Source organism: Cyprinodon tularosa, unplaced genomic scaffold, assembly GCF_016077235.1.
Source record: "Cyprinodon tularosa strain WSP-4 unplaced genomic scaffold, ASM1607723v1 ctg432, whole genome shotgun sequence".
NCBI lineage: Eukaryota > Metazoa > Chordata > Actinopteri > Cyprinodontiformes > Cyprinodontidae > Cyprinodon > Cyprinodon tularosa.
In genome coordinates, this window is record NW_024039155.1 from 1,101,495 (window position 1) to 1,121,841 (window position 20,347).

Below are 20,347 nucleotides of genomic sequence, written 5' to 3' on the forward strand. Positions count from 1 at the left end.
TAGTTGTTTTGTTCTGGTTCACAGAGATGTCAGTGACAATAAGTGCATTTCAGAAAAATAATCTTATCATAGGACAGAGAACAAGATGCAACGTTTTACTGGAAGTACTATTGGGGAGTTCATAAATGTTTTTATCTGTTTTAAATCATTTGTTATTTTAGCTGTAAGATCCATTTTATTGTGAATAAAAAGTGTTTTGCTACTAAAGATATCCATGGGAAGAATATCCTTATTCGTAGAAAATGTTAAATCTTGAATACATATCGTCATATTTGAATTGACTGAAAACCAGACAACCTTTTATAATGCATAGAAAAGTGCCAATAAATAAAAAAATACCATTAAAAATCCTGCAGAGCAGAAGGTTTGATCAGCGTATCAGATCAGGGCGAATATCTGCCGAGTCTTTGCAGAAATCCATGACATCAACTAGTTTGAGCGCTTTGTTGATCCAGACTGCTGGCAGGTGAAGTGGGGGATAATTACCACGGTTCAAACAGCTGAGGATGTTTCCATGAGCGAATGCTCATCCAGGTGGAAAATATTAAAAGCTTAACTGCAGCCTGCCAGATGAACAGATGGCTTGTTTTCTCTGTGACAGCTATCAGTTTAGATTACCTGGACATAATAAAGCAGGGGGGGGGGTTTATAATCTGGTGTTTATAATCTATTCTGCTTCAGCTCACTGAGGCCATCCAGACATAAAAACTCTGCTTTTTGGGGGAAAATTAGACAGTTCTGCAGCTTTTCTTGTCTTTTAATGCGATGCTTACTGTTTACATAGATACTTCTTTCATACCTCATACATTGCATTGCATGGAGTCATTTAATCTAAAGAAGATTGTTTAGTGAATAGCAGAAACCTTCACTTTGTTTTTCAAAGATAAGCTTGTAAAAATGGATGAAAACAGGAAAAAGTTAATTTATGTAAAGAATTGAAAGGTTCTAATATTTATTAAAAATGTATAAAAGGAAAAGTCGCTCATATTCAGGATTCAAATTCTGAAAGTTCTTTAAATCTGAAATGATTCCATCCTGTTCAATAAATGATCAGTGTTTTTAATTCAGAGTCATTTTCATGTGAATGTGCTTTACTGGAGGCATCCATGTTTGTCAAAGAACACTACTGCCACCTACTGGTTAGTGACATTGTCACGGTGCGGTATCGGCTGTTGATCAAGTCCCAGTGCTGTATCTGGTGTTTGTCACAACGCGCTATTATCCAAGTCATCTTGAAAACATTCTTCTTCCAAATGTTGGCTACATATTACGGGTTTTTTCTCTGGCCAGAAGTTCGATGGCAAATCCTCCCTCTTCAAGTTGGCGATCCAACGACCAACCCGTCCGTGGAGGATCAGGAATCAGAAAGGTGGAATAACTCTTTTTTTCACTTTTCCCCGATGTATTCCAGCATCCAGCTGCCATGCACGTGGGCATTGTCAGTTTCACTATAGCTCTGGTGAATTTCAATGGTGAAGTCCTCTGGAAATCTTCAATAATTGTTGTTGATTGCAGATGTGTCTAGTAGTTCCCATTGACTTAGCTTGGAAAGCGGGGAGAATGGCGCTAGGCTTACCGCACCGTGACGTCACTGCTGGAAGATGGCGCTAGGCTGAAACAAAGTGGCAAAATATGGAATTTTTATAGCAAAGTAAATGTTTCTGAGTAACAATAAGTGATCCGTAGTTATGTGGAAAATTTCTCATAATATTCATTATTTTCTACATTCTGTTGATTTCCAGAGAATTTAAGTAAAGCAGAATGGGCCCTACTAAAATACTTCAATTCAATTCAGTTTATTTATATAGCGCCAAATTCACAACACATGTCATCTCAAGGCACTTTACAGTTCAACCAGATCATACAGTCAAATTGATACAAAGTTTTCTATCTAAGGAAAACCAGTTGATTGTATCGACTCATTGACTCAAATACAATCCCTCACACTAAGGATGCTTGTAGCGACAGTGGAGAGGAAAAACTCCCTTTGAACAGGAAGAAACCTCCAGCAGAACCAGGCTCAGTGTGAGCAGCCATCTGCTGAGGCCCACTGGGGTTCAAGGAGACAGAAGCAGAGATACAAAAAGCAGCTGTGAAAGGCGGCCCCGTCCAGGAAACACACTTGCATCTTAAATATACTTTAAACTTAGAATTTTACAACTTAGTTCATTAATTATTCTTTGCAGTTCAAGTGAATTAAACAATGAGGAACTAATAAGTTATTACTGGATTACTGGCACTGATACAGGAACCAGAGCAATGGAAACCTGTGCTAACCATAGCTACTGTGTGTGAATATTTCCTAATAGGCTAAAGATTAAAAAGCTTCATTCATTATGTTTTTAGTTACAATCAATCTTATAATTAACAAAACAGCTAAACAATTCACACCTTCTAGGAGGCTGTAGATTCTATAAAAACTCCCCCTGACAGGAGACGGCTCTTCTCTGGATGTTTCACTTTGGAAGGTGTGATGGAAATTACGTTTTTAAACATATGCAATGGACCAAAATAAAGATAGATGAATAAGATAATCAATAATAACAGAAGAACATCCCTGTGGTTTCTCCTCTATGGATCCAGGATAGCTGAGCTGTTCTGCATTTCCTCTCTGGATGCGGTTGGTCTTTTTCTGGAGCTCCTATGGGTTTGAGAGGCAAACCTGAAAGCTTTGAGAATTTAAATATTTGTGTTGGTTTAATTAGTCCTAAATTCCAATGGGAGATTATTAAACTAGACTGAGCAATAATTATTTAACTTGTGAGCAAAACCTGGACTAAAACTGGGAGTAAAAACTGCAGCAGGTAAAGAGAAATCAAACCATTGGATGTGATCCTTCACTCAGTCTCCACAGCAATCATTTAAACTAGCTGCTGTACATTTTATTCATATTTACTAAAGTATTAGATTGCTTAAATTTTTCAATAATTTACAAAGAGGATTATCCTATTGCAGATGAGATAAGATAAAAATTCAAATGAAAACCTCATAACTGTCTTTGTTCAATATCTGGCCCAGTGAATCGGTGGGAATACGGACTGGATCTGAACGTGGCATCGAGTGTCACCACTAAGGTTGGATTAAAAACACAGACTGGATTTTCATCAGTGGTACTTTTATACATAAATAAGTGGAACGGAGTTGAGTTTTAATGTCTGTCATTTTTTAGTGTGAGAAATCTGAATATGGAGTGAGAGTGTGTGAAGACACTGAGATGGGTGAGTCTCACTCCCAATGGGTGAGAGGTGAGAGCCCTGCTACTGTAAGACTAGACTAAAATAAAAAATAAAAAAAGTCCACCATCCTCCTTTTTTTTTTTACAACTCGACTACTGGCTGTTCTACTGTATTAAAACTCATTAAACATCTTTACAAAAAAGTAAATAAAGTACTCAATAGGAGGCCAGAGTCATATCATCACTGTCTAATTTGAGACAAATATAACTTTTTAAATTTTAAATCTCTTATGGGTAAGACCTGACCAATAAAGCATTTTATCTAAAAGTATAAAGGTTTATGTTTCACTCTGTGGACCCACACCGTGGTTAGACTGAGGTTAAATCTAGAAAGTCTTTGCTTTTGCAGAATGTTTAGTCTGTTGTGGGATTCTAGCGCTGGAGAGCGCTACTTCTCTCTTCTTCACGGAGCAGCTGATTGGTCAGTAATCTGAACCATAATCATTAAATGTTAGGTACATCAGAAAAATGTTGTGTTTTTAGACATTTATGTGACAAACTTTTTTTATACATAAAAAATGTCCATTAAATTGTTTTTTTCTAATTTTATTTATAGTTTACTTTTTTTCTTATTTATTAAGTGAACATTTGCATCTTGTCTGTATTATAGTGTTATTGACAGAAGTAACCATTTTACTATCTTATCTAAATGGATCCCATTTAAATTATTCCTTAAATCAGTAAATTTCCTTTAACTTATTTTGTTTCTCTTTGGTTGCTTTTGGACCATATTTTCCAACAGTTTTAGCAGTCGTCATAATATAAACCTGTTTTAGTTCTTTGCACGATATAAGCCTAACTAATATAAAAAAATAGACATTTCATTTTGTTAAAAAAAAGAGAAATATGAATAAATAAAATAAGACTAAATTGAAAAAAATGTAATCTAAATATGTCATTTTTTCCTAAAATTAGTGCATTTTGTCTTGATTTGAGGAGAGAGACACTGCCAATGGAACAACGATTTACATTTAGAATAAGAAAAAAAAATCACATTTTCCTATTTTAAGTTCATATTATCTAATTATCTTATTTTAAGAATTAAAATACTCATTCCATTTGCAGATCATCTTATTTACCTACTTAGATTCAGGGTAAATACACTTGATTTAAGGAATTATGATTTATTGTAAGGTTTTTGAAGTGTACAATCAGTTTTTCTCATTTTTGGGGTCCGTCTCACTTATAAATCTGAATTTATCCAAGAACAGTTGAAGTTTGGTTTTCAAAGAGTGTGGAGATATTTTCCATTCTCATGGCTGTGCATGCTGGGGTTTTATTCCTAAGTATTTGTAAAATCAGGCAAAGCTCCTGGGAGAATGTCGCTTTCATGACTAAATCCGTTTATTCCCCAACACACCACAGCTCAGGAATCTTTAGGTCCACATTGCAGACATGCTTCCTGTTTCATCTCACTGAATGTTTCCATCGGCAGGTTTTAAGATTAAAAAAAAGGTGAATTTCCATTAAAGACGTTTCAGGTTCTTCAGAAGAAAAGAAAAAATCACCAGTTCATATATTTCATGCCAAACTGGCCTATTTCTTCTTAAGTGGAACTTGTATCAGCTGAACATAGGGAGAGTTTAGGGTCAGGAGTTAGTGTGCACAGAGGCTCTATGAGGACAGGAGTTAGCGTGCACAGAGGCTTTGTGAGGACAGGAGTTAGCGTGCACAGAGGCTCTACGAGGACAGGAGTTAGCGTGCACAGAGGCTTTGTGAGGACAGGAGTTAGCGTGCACAGAGGCTCTACGAGGACAGGAGTTAGCGTGCACAGAGGCTCTATGAGGACAGGAGTTAGCGTGCACAGAGGCTTTGTGAGGACAGGAGTTAGCTTGCACAGAGGCTCTATGAGGACAGGAGTTAGCGTGCACAGAGGCTGTATGAGGACAGGAGTTAGCGTGCACAGAGGCTCTATGAGGACAGGAGTTAGCGTGCACAGAGGCTTTGTGAGGACAGGAGTTAGCTTGCACAGAGGCTCTATGAGGACAGGAGTTAGCTTGCACAGAGGCTCTATGAGGACAGGAGTTAGCGTGCACAGAGGCTTTGTGAGGACAGGAGTTAGCTTGCACAGAGGCTTTGTGAGGACAGGAGTTAGCGTGCACAGAGGCTCTACGAGGACAGGAGTTAGCGTGCACAGAGGCTCTATGAGGACAGGAGTTAGCGTGCACAGAGGCTCTATGAGGACAGGAGTTAGCGTGCACAGAGGCTTTGTGAGGACAGGAGTTAGCTTGCACAGAGGCTTTGTGAGGACAGGAGTTAGCGTGCACAGAGGCTCTACGAGGACAGGAGTTAGCGTGCACAGAGGCTCTATGAGGACAGGAGTTAGCGTGCACAGAGGCTCTATGAGGACAGGAGTTAGCGTGCACAGAGGCTCTGTGAGGACAGGAGTTAGTGTGCACAGAGGCTCTATGAGGACAGGAGTTAGCGTGCACAGAGGCTTTGTGAGGACAGGAGTTAGCTTGCACAGAGGCTCTGTGAGGACAGGAGTTAGCGTGCACAGAGGCTCTATGAGGACAGGAGTTAGCGTGCACAGAGGCTTTGTGAGGACAGGAGTTAGCTTGCACAGAGGCTTTGTGAGGACAGGAGTTAGCGTGCACAGAGGCTCTACGAGGACAGGAGTTAGCGTGCACAGAGGCTCTATGAGGACAGGAGTTAGCGTGCACAGAGGCTCTGTGAGGACAGGAGTTAGCTTGCACAGAGGCTTTGTGAGGACAGGAGTTAGCGTGCACAGAGGCTCTATGAGGACAGGAGTTAGCGTGCACAGAGGCTCTATGAGGACAGGAGTTAGCGTGCACAGAGGCTCTGTGAGGACAGGAGTTAGCTTGCACAGAGGCTCTATGAGGACAGGAGTTAGCGTGCACAGAGGCTCTATGAGGACAGGAGTTAGCGTGCACAGAGGCTCTATGAGGACAGGAGTTAGCGTGCACAGAGGCTTTGTGAGGACAGGAGTTAGCTTGCACAGAGGCTCTATGAGGACAGGAGTTAGCGTGCACAGAGGCTCTATGAGGACAGGAGTTAGCGTGCACAGAGGCTTTGTGAGGACAGGAGTTAGCTTGCACAGAGGCTTTGTGAGGACAGGAGTTAGCGTGCACAGAGGCTCTATGAGGACAGGAGTTAGCGTGCACAGAGGCTCTGTGAGGACAGGAGTTAGCGTGCACAGAGGCTCTATGAGGACATGAGTTGGCTTGCACAGAGGCTTTGTGAGGACAGGAGTTAGCTTGCACAGAGGCTTTGTGAGGACAGGAGTTAGCGTGCACAGAGGCTCTACGAGGACAGGAGTTAGCGTGCACAGAGGCTCTATGAGGACAGGAGTTAGCGTGCACAGAGGCTCTATGAGGACAGGAGTTAGCGTGCACAGAGGCTCTGTGAGGACAGGAGTTAGCGTGCACAGAGGCTGTATGAGGACAGGAGTTAGCGTGCACAGAGGCTCTGTGAGGACAGGAGTTAGCGTGCACAGAGGCTCTGTGAGGACAGGAGTTAGCGTGCACAGAGGCTCTGTGAGGACAGGAGTTAGCGTGCACAGAGGCTCTATGAGGACAGGAGTTAGCGTGCACAGAGGCTCTATGAGGACAGGAGTTAGCGTGCACAGAGGCTCTATGAGGACAGGAGTTAGCGTGCACAGAGGCTTTGTGAGGACAGGAGTTAGCGTGCACAGAGGCTCTACGAGGACAGGAGTTAGCGTGCACAGAGGCTCTATGAGGACAGGAGTTAGCGTGCACAGAGGCTCTATGAGGACAGGAGTTAGCGTGCACAGAGGCTCTGTGAGGACAGGAGTTAGCGTGCACAGAGGCTGTATGAGGACAGGAGTTAGCGTGCACAGAGGCTCTGTGAGGACAGGAGTTAGCGTGCACAGAGGCTCTGTGAGGACAGGAGTTAGCGTGCACAGAGGCTCTGTGAGGACAGGAGTTAGCGTGCACAGAGGCTCTATGAGGACAGGAGTTAGCGTGCACAGAGGCTCTATGAGGACAGGAGTTAGCGTGCACAGAGGCTCTGTGAGGACAGGAGTTAGCGTGCACAGAGGCTGTATGAGGACAGGAGTTAGCGTGCACAGAGGCTCTGTGAGGACAGGAGTTAGCGTGCACAGAGGCTCTACGAGGACAGGAGTTAGCGTGCACAGAGGCTCTATGAGGACAGGAGTTAGCGTGCACAGAGGCTCTATGAGGACAGGAGTTAGCGTGCACAGAGGCTTTGTGAGGACAGGAGTTAGCTTGCACAGAGGCTCTGTGAGGACAGGAGTTAGCGTGCACAGAGGCTCTATGAGGACAGGAGTTAGCGTGCACAGAGGCTTTGTGAGGACAGGAGTTAGCTTGCACAGAGGCTTTGTGAGGACAGGAGTTAGCGTGCACAGAGGCTCTACGAGGACAGGAGTTAGCGTGCACAGAGGCTCTATGAGGACAGGAGTTAGCGTGCACAGAGGCTCTGTGAGGACAGGAGTTAGCTTGCACAGAGGCTTTGTGAGGACAGGAGTTAGCGTGCACAGAGGCTCTATGAGGACAGGAGTTAGCGTGCACAGAGGCTCTATGAGGACAGGAGTTAGCGTGCACAGAGGCTCTGTGAGGACAGGAGTTAGCTTGCACAGAGGCTCTATGAGGACAGGAGTTAGCGTGCACAGAGGCTCTATGAGGACAGGAGTTAGCGTGCACAGAGGCTCTATGAGGACAGGAGTTAGCGTGCACAGAGGCTTTGTGAGGACAGGAGTTAGCTTGCACAGAGGCTCTATGAGGACAGGAGTTAGCGTGCACAGAGGCTCTATGAGGACAGGAGTTAGCGTGCACAGAGGCTTTGTGAGGACAGGAGTTAGCTTGCACAGAGGCTTTGTGAGGACAGGAGTTAGCGTGCACAGAGGCTCTATGAGGACAGGAGTTAGCGTGCACAGAGGCTCTGTGAGGACAGGAGTTAGCGTGCACAGAGGCTCTATGAGGACATGAGTTGGCTTGCACAGAGGCTTTGTGAGGACAGGAGTTAGCGTGCACAGAGGCTCTATGAGGACATGAGTTGGCTTGCACAGAGGCTTTGTGAGGACAGGAGTTAGCGTGCACAGAGGCTCTACGAGGACAGGAGTTAGCGTGCACAGAGGCTCTATGAGGACAGGAGTTAGCGTGCACAGAGGCTCTATGAGGACAGGAGTTAGCGTGCACAGAGGCTCTACGAGGACAGGAGTTAGCGTGCACAGAGGCTCTATGAGGACAGGAGTTAGCGTGCACAGAGGCTGTATGAGGACAGGAGTTAGCGTGCACAGAGGCTCTATGAGGACATGAGTTGGCTTGCACAGAGGCTTTGTGAGGACAGGAGTTAGCGTGCACAGAGGCTCTACGAGGACAGGAGTTAGCGTGCACAGAGGCTCTATGAGGACAGGAGTTAGCGTGCACAGAGGCTCTATGAGGACAGGAGTTAGCGTGCACAGAGGCTCTGTGAGGACAGGAGTTAGCGTGCACAGAGGCTGTATGAGGACAGGAGTTAGCGTGCACAGAGGCTCTGTGAGGACAGGAGTTAGCGTGCACAGAGGCTCTGTGAGGACAGGAGTTAGCGTGCACAGAGGCTCTGTGAGGACAGGAGTTAGCGTGCACAGAGGCTCTATGAGGACAGGAGTTAGCGTGCACAGAGGCTCTATGAGGACAGGAGTTAGCGTGCACAGAGGCTCTATGAGGACAGGAGTTAGCGTGCACAGAGGCTTTGTGAGGACAGGAGTTAGCGTGCACAGAGGCTCTACGAGGACAGGAGTTAGCGTGCACAGAGGCTCTATGAGGACAGGAGTTAGCGTGCACAGAGGCTCTATGAGGACAGGAGTTAGCGTGCACAGAGGCTCTGTGAGGACAGGAGTTAGCGTGCACAGAGGCTGTATGAGGACAGGAGTTAGCGTGCACAGAGGCTCTGTGAGGACAGGAGTTAGCGTGCACAGAGGCTCTGTGAGGACAGGAGTTAGCGTGCACAGAGGCTCTGTGAGGACAGGAGTTAGCGTGCACAGAGGCTCTATGAGGACAGGAGTTAGCGTGCACAGAGGCTCTATGAGGACAGGAGTTAGCGTGCACAGAGGCTCTGTGAGGACAGGAGTTAGCGTGCACAGAGGCTGTATGAGGACAGGAGTTAGCGTGCACAGAGGCTCTGTGAGGACAGGAGTTAGCGTGCACAGAGGCTCTACGAGGACAGGAGTTAGCGTGCACAGAGGCTCTATGAGGACAGGAGTTAGCGTGCACAGAGGCTCTGTGAGGACAGGAGTTAGCGTGCACAGAGGCTCTGTGAGGACAGGAGTTAGCGTGCACAGAGGCTCTATGAGGACAGGAGTAAGCGTGCACAGAGGCTCTATGAGGACAGGAGTTAGCGTGCACAGAGGCTCTATGAGGACAGGAGTTAGCGTGCACAGAGGCTCTATGAGGACAGGAGTTAGCGTGCACAGAGGCTCTATGAGGACAGGAGTTAGCGTGCACAGAGGCTCTATGAGGACAGGAGTTAGCGTGCACAGAGGCTCTATGAGGACAGGAGTTAGCATGCACAGAGGCTCTGTGAGGACAGGAGTTAGCGTGCACAGAGGCTCTATGAGGACAGGAGTTAGCGTGCACAGAGGCTCTATGAGGACAGGAGTTTTACTGGGAAGCATCTGAATCCTCTGTGGGATTACACTGAGTCCCTTTAAAGTCTTCAAGGATTCATCATTGAACTTCCTGCCTTCTACTACCACTGACCTCTGATCACACATGTTCCACTGAGAGGGACTTCTTCCCAATGGAAGCAGAGTATAGATCAGCTTTTTGCACAAATATTCCCGTAGAATGTCCAGAATAGAGGTCAGGGCTTGATAGAATAACCAAGTTAGAAATTTCCTCTTCTAACATAACTATAAATATTTATAGCACATAATTAAATAATTCATTAAGTGAAGCTTAAAGTGTAAATCTTGCAACCTTACAGCTGTTTGATTTGCTAAATACACATTTTGATTGAGATGTTTTTGAATTCTCAGCTCTCTTCTGCATTAATTAGAATATTTATTTTTTGTTTATCAGTATGTAGATGGACCTAAGTTGTTCAAAAACCAGGATGTGTTCTTAGAGCTGTCATTTTTAGCGCTGTATTCAATAAAAGTTATGATTGAACCAATAATTTACGGATAATGAAATCTGTTTTATCCTGCCAGTTCACTTCTTTCACTGAAAATAACTAACAGATGAAACAAGGATACTTATATTTGGCCCAAACATTCATAGTAAACTTGTTACTGCAGGCTCTAAAATGCATCACTAAGTTATTAGTGTTTGTTTAATTCCCATTTGCTACGACAAAGTTTATTTGGTGACGAGTATGTTGGCATTTAGTGCAACATATGCCTCAACATCAGGGATACATTTTGCTGCTATATCTAATGTTTTTTATATTCTGTGGTCGTTGGTGTAGAATTACCCTTATTCCTTTGCAAAATAACTAAAATCTTACTCTTCTGCGATGTCAACCACTTTGTTTTGTAAAGTTTCTTCATTATTTTAAAGGTCCAACAAACAATCTGGAATTACATATAATTATTCTATCATTTCCCCTCAGGGCTAAACACATTTTTAGTGTAATTCTTCACAAATGAAATAATTCCTTCTGTTTTTATTGACTAAAGATATTTATGGTTTAGATACAAATTTCATAAAGTTAACACTTTAAAACTAGTCATTGTACTTTCCCTACATCATAGGAAGTTGTCACAATTACTCCAATGTTCAAATTTGGTAACAAAGCAGATGTTTTATGGGGCCCCATAAAACTCTGTTTCCATGTATGGTTAATACAACTATTCCTTATTTGTCCACATTAATTATGTTTCTGATAAAAATCCTTTGGCTAAAATGCCATCAGAACGCTGATAATATTAAGTGTGTCTCAGCCCCCCCCTTCAGTGTCCACCATATTGGATCAGTCCATTTGCTGCACATGTTCAGAAAGGTCCAAACAGACAGCAGCAAACCATTTGAAAACAAACCATGCAAAGAGCAGTGTTGCCAACTTAGCGCTTTAGTTGCTATATTTAGCCACTTTTCAGACCCCTCTAGCACTTTGATTTCTAGAAAGCTCCTAGCGCCAAATCTAGAGACTTTTTTCTGCTACTGGAGACTTTGGAGACAACATCTAAAAGCAGAGAACTCTGCTCTCCAGAGCGAGTAGATTGGTAACCCCGCCTCCTGCTCTCCTCTATCTTGTCTGCTGTCATGATTCATGCAGCTATTATTTCATCCAAATGAAAAATGGAGAACAGATAAGCAGATCATGGCTTGTCTACAGTGAAAAGAAGGACTGGGTTATTTACTTTGGCCTTTTTGGAAACACAGGAAGGAGCAATCAGCTAACTGAGCTTAGTGCTTGGAAAAAATCTTTCATTCCTTTAGAGACAGCATGAAAAGTCAGCTGAGTACAAAACATAGAGAGGAAAACAAGAAGAAAAGGGACAAGAAGAGAGGGACACAACCTAGAACAGATAATGGATGTCTGTTCTATTAACATTTCTACATCTGGAGAATGGGGCTGTTTTAACATCCATCAGCAACGTGAGGAGATCCAGATTTTATGTACATATTAATATCTTGGAGTTACCATGGACTCTAGTTTATCTTTAAAAAAAAAAAAGTTAAAAAATACAAAAATAATTTATATTTATAACTTCAGATAAATCATTTGATAGAAACTTTTGTCCTTTTCTCGTTGTTTCTTTCTCTAAAATCACAGTATTATTAGTGTTGAAAGTTTTAGACGATGTAAAATTGCCTGTTTGATATTATATAGATATTATAGATCTTAAATGGACTCCCACCCCCTCCTCTGGGGGAGTTTATAAAGCTAAAATTCAGCACTAGTGGAAATGTAACGAGCATCTAGAGGAGACTGTGTGATTCCTCAGAAACACGCAACATTTAGATAAGAGGCGCTATCAGTCAAAGAAATCTGCAACAACTCAACTACATTTAAAACCAGGTGGAAAAGACGACTCGACTAATGTCAGATTAGCCTTATTCTATGCAGGGTTGTTCTACTGTCTTTATTCTATTGTTCAGATGACCGAAAAAATGTGATTGACAGATGACCGTAGAACTAACTGGCCTGCAGAAGATGACGGGGGGAAAAAACATTTTTTTTTTTTTTTTTAAATGGACATTTTCTAACTTTTGGGACGATATGGTCTGATAAAGAGAACATTTATATACATGTTAAAGCCAGAATGATTTGACATTTAAATATGATTTCCCTGCGACTTTAACAGAAAAACTACCACAGTTTTAGTACCAGCTAACATTCTAACATATATACCACATCAACCCTGAAGACTGGTGGTAAATAAAATATATTCTTTGAAATACTAAGACCTCTTGCAGCCAAACCTCTGAGGTGATCTAGTTAGTTTTTTTCTTGTTCAGGCCAGAGCCATACCTGCTGGAGATTCCTCCAGTTGCTCTCAGCTGCTTCTGCCCAGAAATGGCTGCTTCCTGAGCTGATCTTCAATGAAACTTTAACATCTACTCTGATGTTCAAATTCTCATTAGATAAAAACACAAGCAAGGCATTTAGATCCAAAGTTCAAACACAACAGTTTATAGTTTTAATATTATGTTTGCTCGTTGAAAGCTAACCACAGCGTTACTCTCAGTGATAGTGCTTTCCAGAGTTTTCTTCACAAACTGGTAGGGATGGGAATCGAAAACCGGTTCCTGTTCAGAACCGGTTCCGTATTTTCCGATTCCATGGCATCGTTTGGCAGCTCACTGAACGATTCTTTTTTCGATTCCCGCAGCACCAGAGCCTAGAGCGCCGGCTCTGGGGAGCATGACTTACGTCACGTTTTTTACGTACGTTACGTAAGTTACGCAAGTTACGCAAGTTACGCAATTTGGAAATAACTATTCGAGGAGGAAGACAGCGAGCTGCGGTCACTTTTTGAATCAAAGCCCCGTCTTTCCTTAGCCCAGAGGGTGGATCAGGAAATCCAGCTCTGTAAAAGCTTGCCCTCCATCCCCTGCAGGGATAGCGCCACACTGTGGTGGTGGAACAAGCAAGATACGCTGCCCTTGCTATCTGACTGGCTGAAAACTACCTCTGTGTGCAGGCTTCCTGCACCCCATCTGAGAGGGTGTTCTCCACGGCTGGAGACACCATAAGCCCTGAAAGATCCTGTATCCTTCCAGAAAAAGCAGATATGCTCATCTTTCTGCAAAAGAACTGTTAATTTTCCCTACTAATTTTTTATAATTAGTATTTTTTGTTATTTAAAATAGGTTATTATCCCATCATTTGTTATTAGACATTGTTGGTTATTAAGTTTGTTCTTGTATTCATTTTTCATTTAAACACAGATGTTACTCCAGTTTCACATTTCCTGTGGACATCTTGATCTTGTTGAGTTTGTAAGATTGTGCAATAGTTAAGTAAACAAAGTTGATTCTGATAATCAAACTGTTTGTTCTCCTTTTTCCCCCAAATTGGAATCGAAAAAAGAATCGATAAAGAATCGAATCGTTTAATAGAATCGAAAAGGGAATCGGAATCGTGAAAATCTTTTCAATTCCCAACCCTACAAACTGGTGGTGTCAGTGAAGTGAACAGCTTGAGCATCCAGACTGCTGATTGGGATCCTTATTGAAGGGCTGGGGGTGTCTCCCTCAGAAACACACGCATGATTGTGCGCAGGCGGAGACGAGTGGCCTCTCTCCATCACACTTGGGGCTGCTTCAGACAGCAGCCTGCTGGTGATGCAGGAAAACATGGCTGACAGCTGCAGGCGCACCTCTCTCTGCCAGCAGGCGTACACCAGAGGGTTTATCAGAGAGTTGAGGAGTCCCAGGAGCCACAGGTAGTTCTCCAGCACCTCCTTAAGAGCACACCTCCTACACAGAAGGTGAACAATGCACACCACAAAGAAAGGGCTCCAAAGCACCAGGAAACAGCCAACAAGCACCAGCACCGTCTTCAAGGCCTTAACGTGACTCCAGCTCCTCAGCAGGTGATGCTGCGGATGATGGTGGTACTGGGATGGTCCATGATGGCTGTCCTCAGCTCTGGAGCTCATTTGCCTTATTTGGGAGATCTGCTTGTGGTGGATGCAGGCAATCTTCAGGATGTCCAGGTACATGAAGATGAAGAGGGAGAGCAGGGGGAAGAACAGCGCGCAGTACAGAATGATGATGGTGATGTCATGGGTGACGTTAAAGAAAGCGCAGAAGCCATCGTAGGGTCCCACCGCTTGCAGCTGGTGCACCATCACTGCAGAGCAGAAGACATCAGATCATTTATACATTTATGTTCTGAGTATTTATGTTCTATGATGCACAAAATCAAAACAGAATCAAGCTTTATTTTATCTGTGCTTTGTCACTATCTTGGTTCTGGTCTCCTTGAACCCCACACTGTTAAAAAAGTAAATGGCAATTGTTGTTCTAACACACAATTGTATTGTAATCCGACTCAGAAATATAAATTTGACATCTAACAAATAAATACACGTTTGCCCAACTCAAATTCTCAGAAGTTGGTTTAACAAGGAGTTTTAAATCGCCTATACAAGATTTTTTGAGTTCCCTCAACTGTAAACTCATGGGCATGCGCACTGCTTATGTTCATGGACACGCCCACTACGGTACGGGGTTTCCTATCCCTTTCTTCAAGGGCACAGCCTTTTTCCCTCGTGTTTGAGAAGATTGGCGGACATTGTGATTTTATGCATCTGGAGAACCACGGAGGAACGACCCTGGGACCTTACCAGTTTTCCCGGTGAGTGCTGCAAAGTACAGCCAGTTAGCGGTTAGCTCCGTGAGTTAGCATTCCCTTGTGGTGTATTGCCACCGAGTTGAAGCATGAGTTCACATGTTTTTCACGTTCTGATGAAAGGAAAAGCAGCGCACGTGCGCGTTTATAATGCGCGTGTGCGCGTGCGTGTTTATGCCGCGCATGTGCGGGTGAGTGTTTATGCATAGAGAAAAGAGTGTGCCTGTTATTTTCATTGTACAAATGAAAAGAGACATTAAGTTGAGTGTAATAACTTATGAAATTTCTAAATTGTTTTATGTAGTGCAGTGTTGTTGCACTCAGGCACAGAATATTACAAGACTACATTATTTTACTTTCTTAATCCGATGTGGGTATTTACTGTTATTTACATTATTTACATGTGGATTTTTTGCTTTCATGATTTTATTTGCTTTACAAGAAAAACAGTGACATTAACATTTTATATGTTAACCCTGTAATGCAGCAGTTAATTCGTAATGAGTTAGAAAAGTTACATTACACACTGAAATTTATCATACTTGGAGAGATATAAACTGTACAGTTAAGAACAAGAAGTGAATGGATTTAACTAAGCCCTGTTGTGCTATGCAGGCTGGGTTTTTTGGATACCCTGGATTCTGGATTCTCTCCTTAAATGGAGATGGCGAGCCAACCGTGTGAACATCTGGATTTGGATTGAAGAGAAGGATTTGGACTGAAGAGGACTTTCTTTTTTTGCATTCATCGTCCTGTCGGAGTGGTAGGACTAAAAAGAAAAACTCAGAGATAAAAAGGGAAAACCTTTTTCTTTTTCCGTTGGGAAACAAGACATTTTATTTCATTTTATTTTTTTTAAAAGGGTGCACCCAATTTAAAGAGACTACAATTGAAAAAAACAAACTGAAGGCCGTCCAAATTTGTAAAACTGTTATTTTTTCATATATGTTAATACACTTACTTCACAAAAAATTACCTGTGTGTTTTCCTCTTACTAAAATGGTGTCTTACTGTTTTTTCCCTCATCATCACTCTTACGAATCTAGAACATTCTGGTCCAGTGTCATGTTACTTTGATCTGTGCAGTTAAGATTATGTTGTTGAACATGGTTTTATACTGTATCTATTGATGCAATGTTTGGCTTGAAGCAATAAAAATGTTGTATTAACATAATTTTTTGTGTGTTGAATGATTGGTAGTGAAGACGATTGGTAGGACTAAAAAAACTGAGTTGATAGAACTCAACTTGCAGATAACACTACAAAATCTGAGTTTGTAGAACTCAAAATCTATATGTCAAACTCATAAAACAAAGTTGATAGAACTCAGAACTTAAAGGTGAAACTCAAAAACCTAAGTTGGTAGAACTCAAAATTTCTATGTAACACTCCAAAAACCTAAGTTGGCAGAACTCAAAAATCTTTGTAAACTCAACCACAGTGAATTTAAGTAAGGAAAACTCAAAAAACCAAATGCATCACGTTGCCTAGAAAATGTAAGTTCTGTCAACCTCTATTTTTTTTTCAGTGCAGTGGGCCTCAGCAGATGGCCGCTCACACTGAGCCTGGTTCTGCTGGAGGTTTCTTCCTGTTCAAAGGGAGTTTTTCCTCTCCACTGTCGCTACAAGCATGCTTAGTGTGAGGGATTGCTGAAGAGTCAATGAGTCGATGCAATCAGCTGGTTTTCCTTAGATAGAAAACTTTGAATCAATCTGACTGGATGATCTGGTGAACTGGAAAGTGACCTGAGATGACATGATGTGAATTGGAGCTATAGAAATAAACTGAATAGAATTAAATTGTTAAGTTTGCTTTTGAGTATTTAGTTTTACTTTGATCCATGTTTTCTGATTTTATTGGTTTAATTCCTATTTTGCTGTGTTTCTGTATATATTTGAGTTCTTAGAGTTTTTTTCTTGGTTGCCCTCTGCTGCCCTCTTGTGTTGGTCTCCTTTTTCCCAGCTCCCTTCTAGAATCCTCTCTTCACACCTGCTCCCAATCAGCTCATCAGTCCAGTCTTTGTTCAGTCTCCCATATATACTCCCCCTGTGCAGCTCCTCAGTGCTGGTTCCTCGTGTTTTCCTGGCTCCCCACGGGACTTTTCCCATCAAGTTGTCTGGTTTTTGGTTCCATGTATTTTTTTATCTTGGTTTTTGGATTTTCTGCCTCGGTTTTTTAATTAAATCTTCAAGAACTCACCTCTGCCTCCTCGCCTCTGCATTTGGGTCCTCAAAACCTCAAGCAAACCCTGACATGGCTGGCTTTGCATTATCTCTAATCCCAAAGGGCACAGCTACAAATAGAAACTCATACATCATTTTTTTTCTTTTTTTTTTATATTAATAAAAACAAGAGGAGGAAACCATACATTTGTGCTAAGTCCCTTTTTTGATGTGATGTTATCACCTTTTCTTCATGGACAACATTATTACACCCAACATTAGTTTTTTTTTTTTTTTTTTTTTGCAGCTTTCAGTTCTTTAAGGTGTAAATATTATGTTACTACATTTTTTATGAACTCTATGTTTTTCTCTATTAGTCATATTATGCAGCTGGATTAATTGAAACAGTGGCCTATCCCATCCAGACTGAGACAGTTGTTCTTAATTTAAACATAATGTTTCCCTTTAGGGATTTTTTCCCCAGTTTTTGTGTTTTGTAATCTGTTCAGTTTTCCTTTTACATTTTGCAGGGTTCCACTTTGTGTTTTAAAGCATAAATTGGAGTCTGCATAATACAGCAAAGTTTCAAGGTCCTGCTTCCATATATAGTGAGTTCACCATCCAGCAGGACAGGGACCCTTAACATAAAGCTAATGCATTAATGTTGTTTGCTCATCAGAACATGATCTGCATGGTCAAAAAATGTCCAATTAGGCAGCATTTCTCAATGTAAAATCAGCAAGCACTTTGTAAAAGTAAATTGCTTTGCTGCTTTTATCAAGACCATGTGCCAACAAGTGTGCGCTTGTTTTAATAAATACAAGATATATACACTCAAAATAGCTTGTTGTATCAAAATCGATTGTTGTATTTGCAGTGAAGGGGGTTCCTAAAAACATCGTATTTAGGGGGTTGAATGCAAATTCATTTCAAGATATTCCGCTTTTAATTATAAGCCAAAAATAATGTCGTCATTTTGAAACCATGAAACCCTTTTCTGATAAAATTTCATTGAATAAAATGCAAACAAAAAAACATTTTAACAGAATAAATGTATTTGTATTTTTTTCTATCTTGAAATAAGGAAAGCAGTTTACCATTTAGTTGATGAATTTTTCCTTAAACCCGATATCTCTTTGAAGTTGGCTAAACTACACATGAACTACTCTGGTCCCCTGTAGATCACAGCAGAAGGAAGTTCATTCTTCATGCTCAGTGAAGACGGTACGTTTGCCTTAAAACATGAACGGTATTACATCCATGTTGGGTCTGTTTGCTGCAGACTGAAAAATTATTCTTCCTTAAACTCGTTCTAAAGGGGTGTTAGAATATTCTAGGACTAACCTGAATGTCTAAAGAAACTTTATGACGGTTTAATTTGGACAATAAGGATTCTCAAACTTTAGTCATTTTTGGGACAACACACCAGAAAAAAAGCAGTTTCTGTCCCAGAAAACTGTGTTAGGTTTTCAAAATTCTTCTAGAGACACACTGACTAGAAATGTACTTCAGTATATTCTAGCAACAATCCAAGTGACTCTGGAAAAGGAAACCAAAGGGGGCAGTTCTTGTTGGTTATTGGCTTGATAACAGTATCAGTAGACCCTAGACCAGGGGTAAGCAACGTCGGTCCTCGAGTGCCACTGTCCTGCAGCTTTTGCATGCATCCGTTCTTCAACTCACATAAAACAAATGTATAGTTAATAATAGTTAATGACCAAGCCTCAGCTAATCTTAAGGCCTGGTTATCCTCCCGCAGCAGTGTGTCGCAGTGAGCTTTTCGTAGATATTTTTGACGCGTAGTCTGTGCTATGTTATTCCATGCCACAACGCCAGAGGGACAATCAGGAACTACAAAGGGGCAAGTTTGTCCGACAACGGAGGGACATGAGGGCCAAAAAGAGCGGGGATCCAGGTGGTAAAAGGGTCCCAGCGTTCTAACGCACCTCGCTCTGCTTGCTGCTCCATCTTCACCAGTCGTTTTCCACAATGGCGGTCAGACAAACGAAACAAGCCGGTAAGGAACCAAACAGGAAATATGTAGAGCAGATGTAGATCTGACCAATCAGAGGCCTCCTGTCTGCGGCACTGTCTGCGGTCACCTACAATCTTGGAGAGGTGCAGCAGAGTGTTTGCGGAAGGGGCGGGGCATATTTGCGTTCACTGCGACACACGCAGACCACCTGGTTTCTGAGCATAAACCAGCCTTTACTGACATGCTAAGAAGGTAACGTGGCCTTTTGTTTCAGGTATGTTGGTGCAGGGATGCATGCCAAAGCTGCAGGACAGTGCATTGGAGGACCGACATTGCTTACCCCTGCCCTAAACATTAGATAACTGATTGGGCAAAAGGAAAACATCAAATAACCCTCTTCTTGCATCTTTCAGTTATTAAATAACTGATTCCCGAGGCTCACCTGGTAAAAATCCGGTCGTGAAGGAGCCAATCCACAGAGCCAATAAAAATCCAACCGTCTTCCCTCTTCCAGACATCAGAGAGTAATGCAGAGGCAGCTTGATGGCTATGTAACGGTCCAGTGAGATTAGGAACATAGACGAGATGGATGCCACGCATGGAGATGTCAGAAAGGCCATTCTCAGCAAACATCGAGTCTTACCCGGTGGAGCAGGTTGGCTTGTGTTCGTGGAATTATAAATCACTAAGGGAGCATAGTGGTGGTGAGTGAAACTGTTGCTGAAGTCCTCTGTAGCAAGTCCGGTGATGGCTACACCTACCAGAGTGTCAGCCAGAGCCAAGTTAAGGACGAAACACCAGCTCTGACATCCCCGCTTAAGGAGCAGCTTCAGCAGAGCAGCAGCAACTAGCAGATTGGTGGGAATAATAAGGGCAGCAGAGACGCTAAGGACCAAACCCATGACCCGAGGCTTCACGTCTATTAGCACTCTTAGCTGGCTGGAGTCCGCTGAGCCAGAAGCCATGCTGGCAGACGGCTCTACGCTGGATGGCCCAGTTAAAAACAACATTTTAGTTCAAAAAGAAGGAAAAAACACAAAGCCAATCAACATTGTTTCAAATGAAGAATTTTCCGTGACATCAAGATTTAGATGATTGTTTCATGTTTACAAGTCAAAAATATAGACCAATCCAGTGTTGTGACCCCAAAAAATCCAAGTTAACATTTTCTTAAATCTGATCTTATTGGTGAGCGCCACATCAGGGTTCTCTGGGTCCCTTCGGTAGTTTCCAGCATGCGGACAGAGA

General features: G+C 42.4%; 1 protein-coding gene across 2 annotated transcripts; it reads right to left on the minus strand.

Annotated features, from left to right (window-relative positions):
* Positions 1–12,391: 12,391 nt before the first annotated feature.
* On the minus strand, positions 12,392–20,054 carry LOC119792823 (glucose-dependent insulinotropic receptor). Of its 2 annotated transcripts, XM_038299636.1 has the most exons (3): positions 19,542–20,054; positions 13,780–14,461; positions 12,392–12,882 (listed from the first exon to the last, which is right to left on the minus strand). In XM_038299636.1, exons 1-3 carry the CDS (start codon positions 19,999–20,001, stop codon positions 12,876–12,878), a joined length of 1,149 nt encoding a protein of 382 aa, XP_038155564.1. In that variant the 5' UTR covers positions 20,002–20,054; the 3' UTR covers positions 12,392–12,875. The 2 variants fall into 2 exon arrangements, with proteins under 2 accessions (XP_038155564.1, XP_038155565.1); XM_038299637.1 differs by lacking the exon at positions 12,392–12,882 and having other exon boundaries at positions 13,773–14,461.
* Between the last annotated feature and the right edge of the window lie 293 nt (positions 20,055–20,347).

Coding starts and splice junctions, on each gene's coding strand:
- LOC119792823 (XM_038299636.1), bottom strand. CDS start 20,001: ATGGGTTTGGTCCTTAGCGTCTCTGCTGCCCTTATTATTCCCACCAAT. Junction 14,462..19,541: donor CACGACCGGATTTTTACCAG/GTGAGCCTCGGG, acceptor TCTGCTCTGCAG/TGATGGTGCACCAGCTGCAA.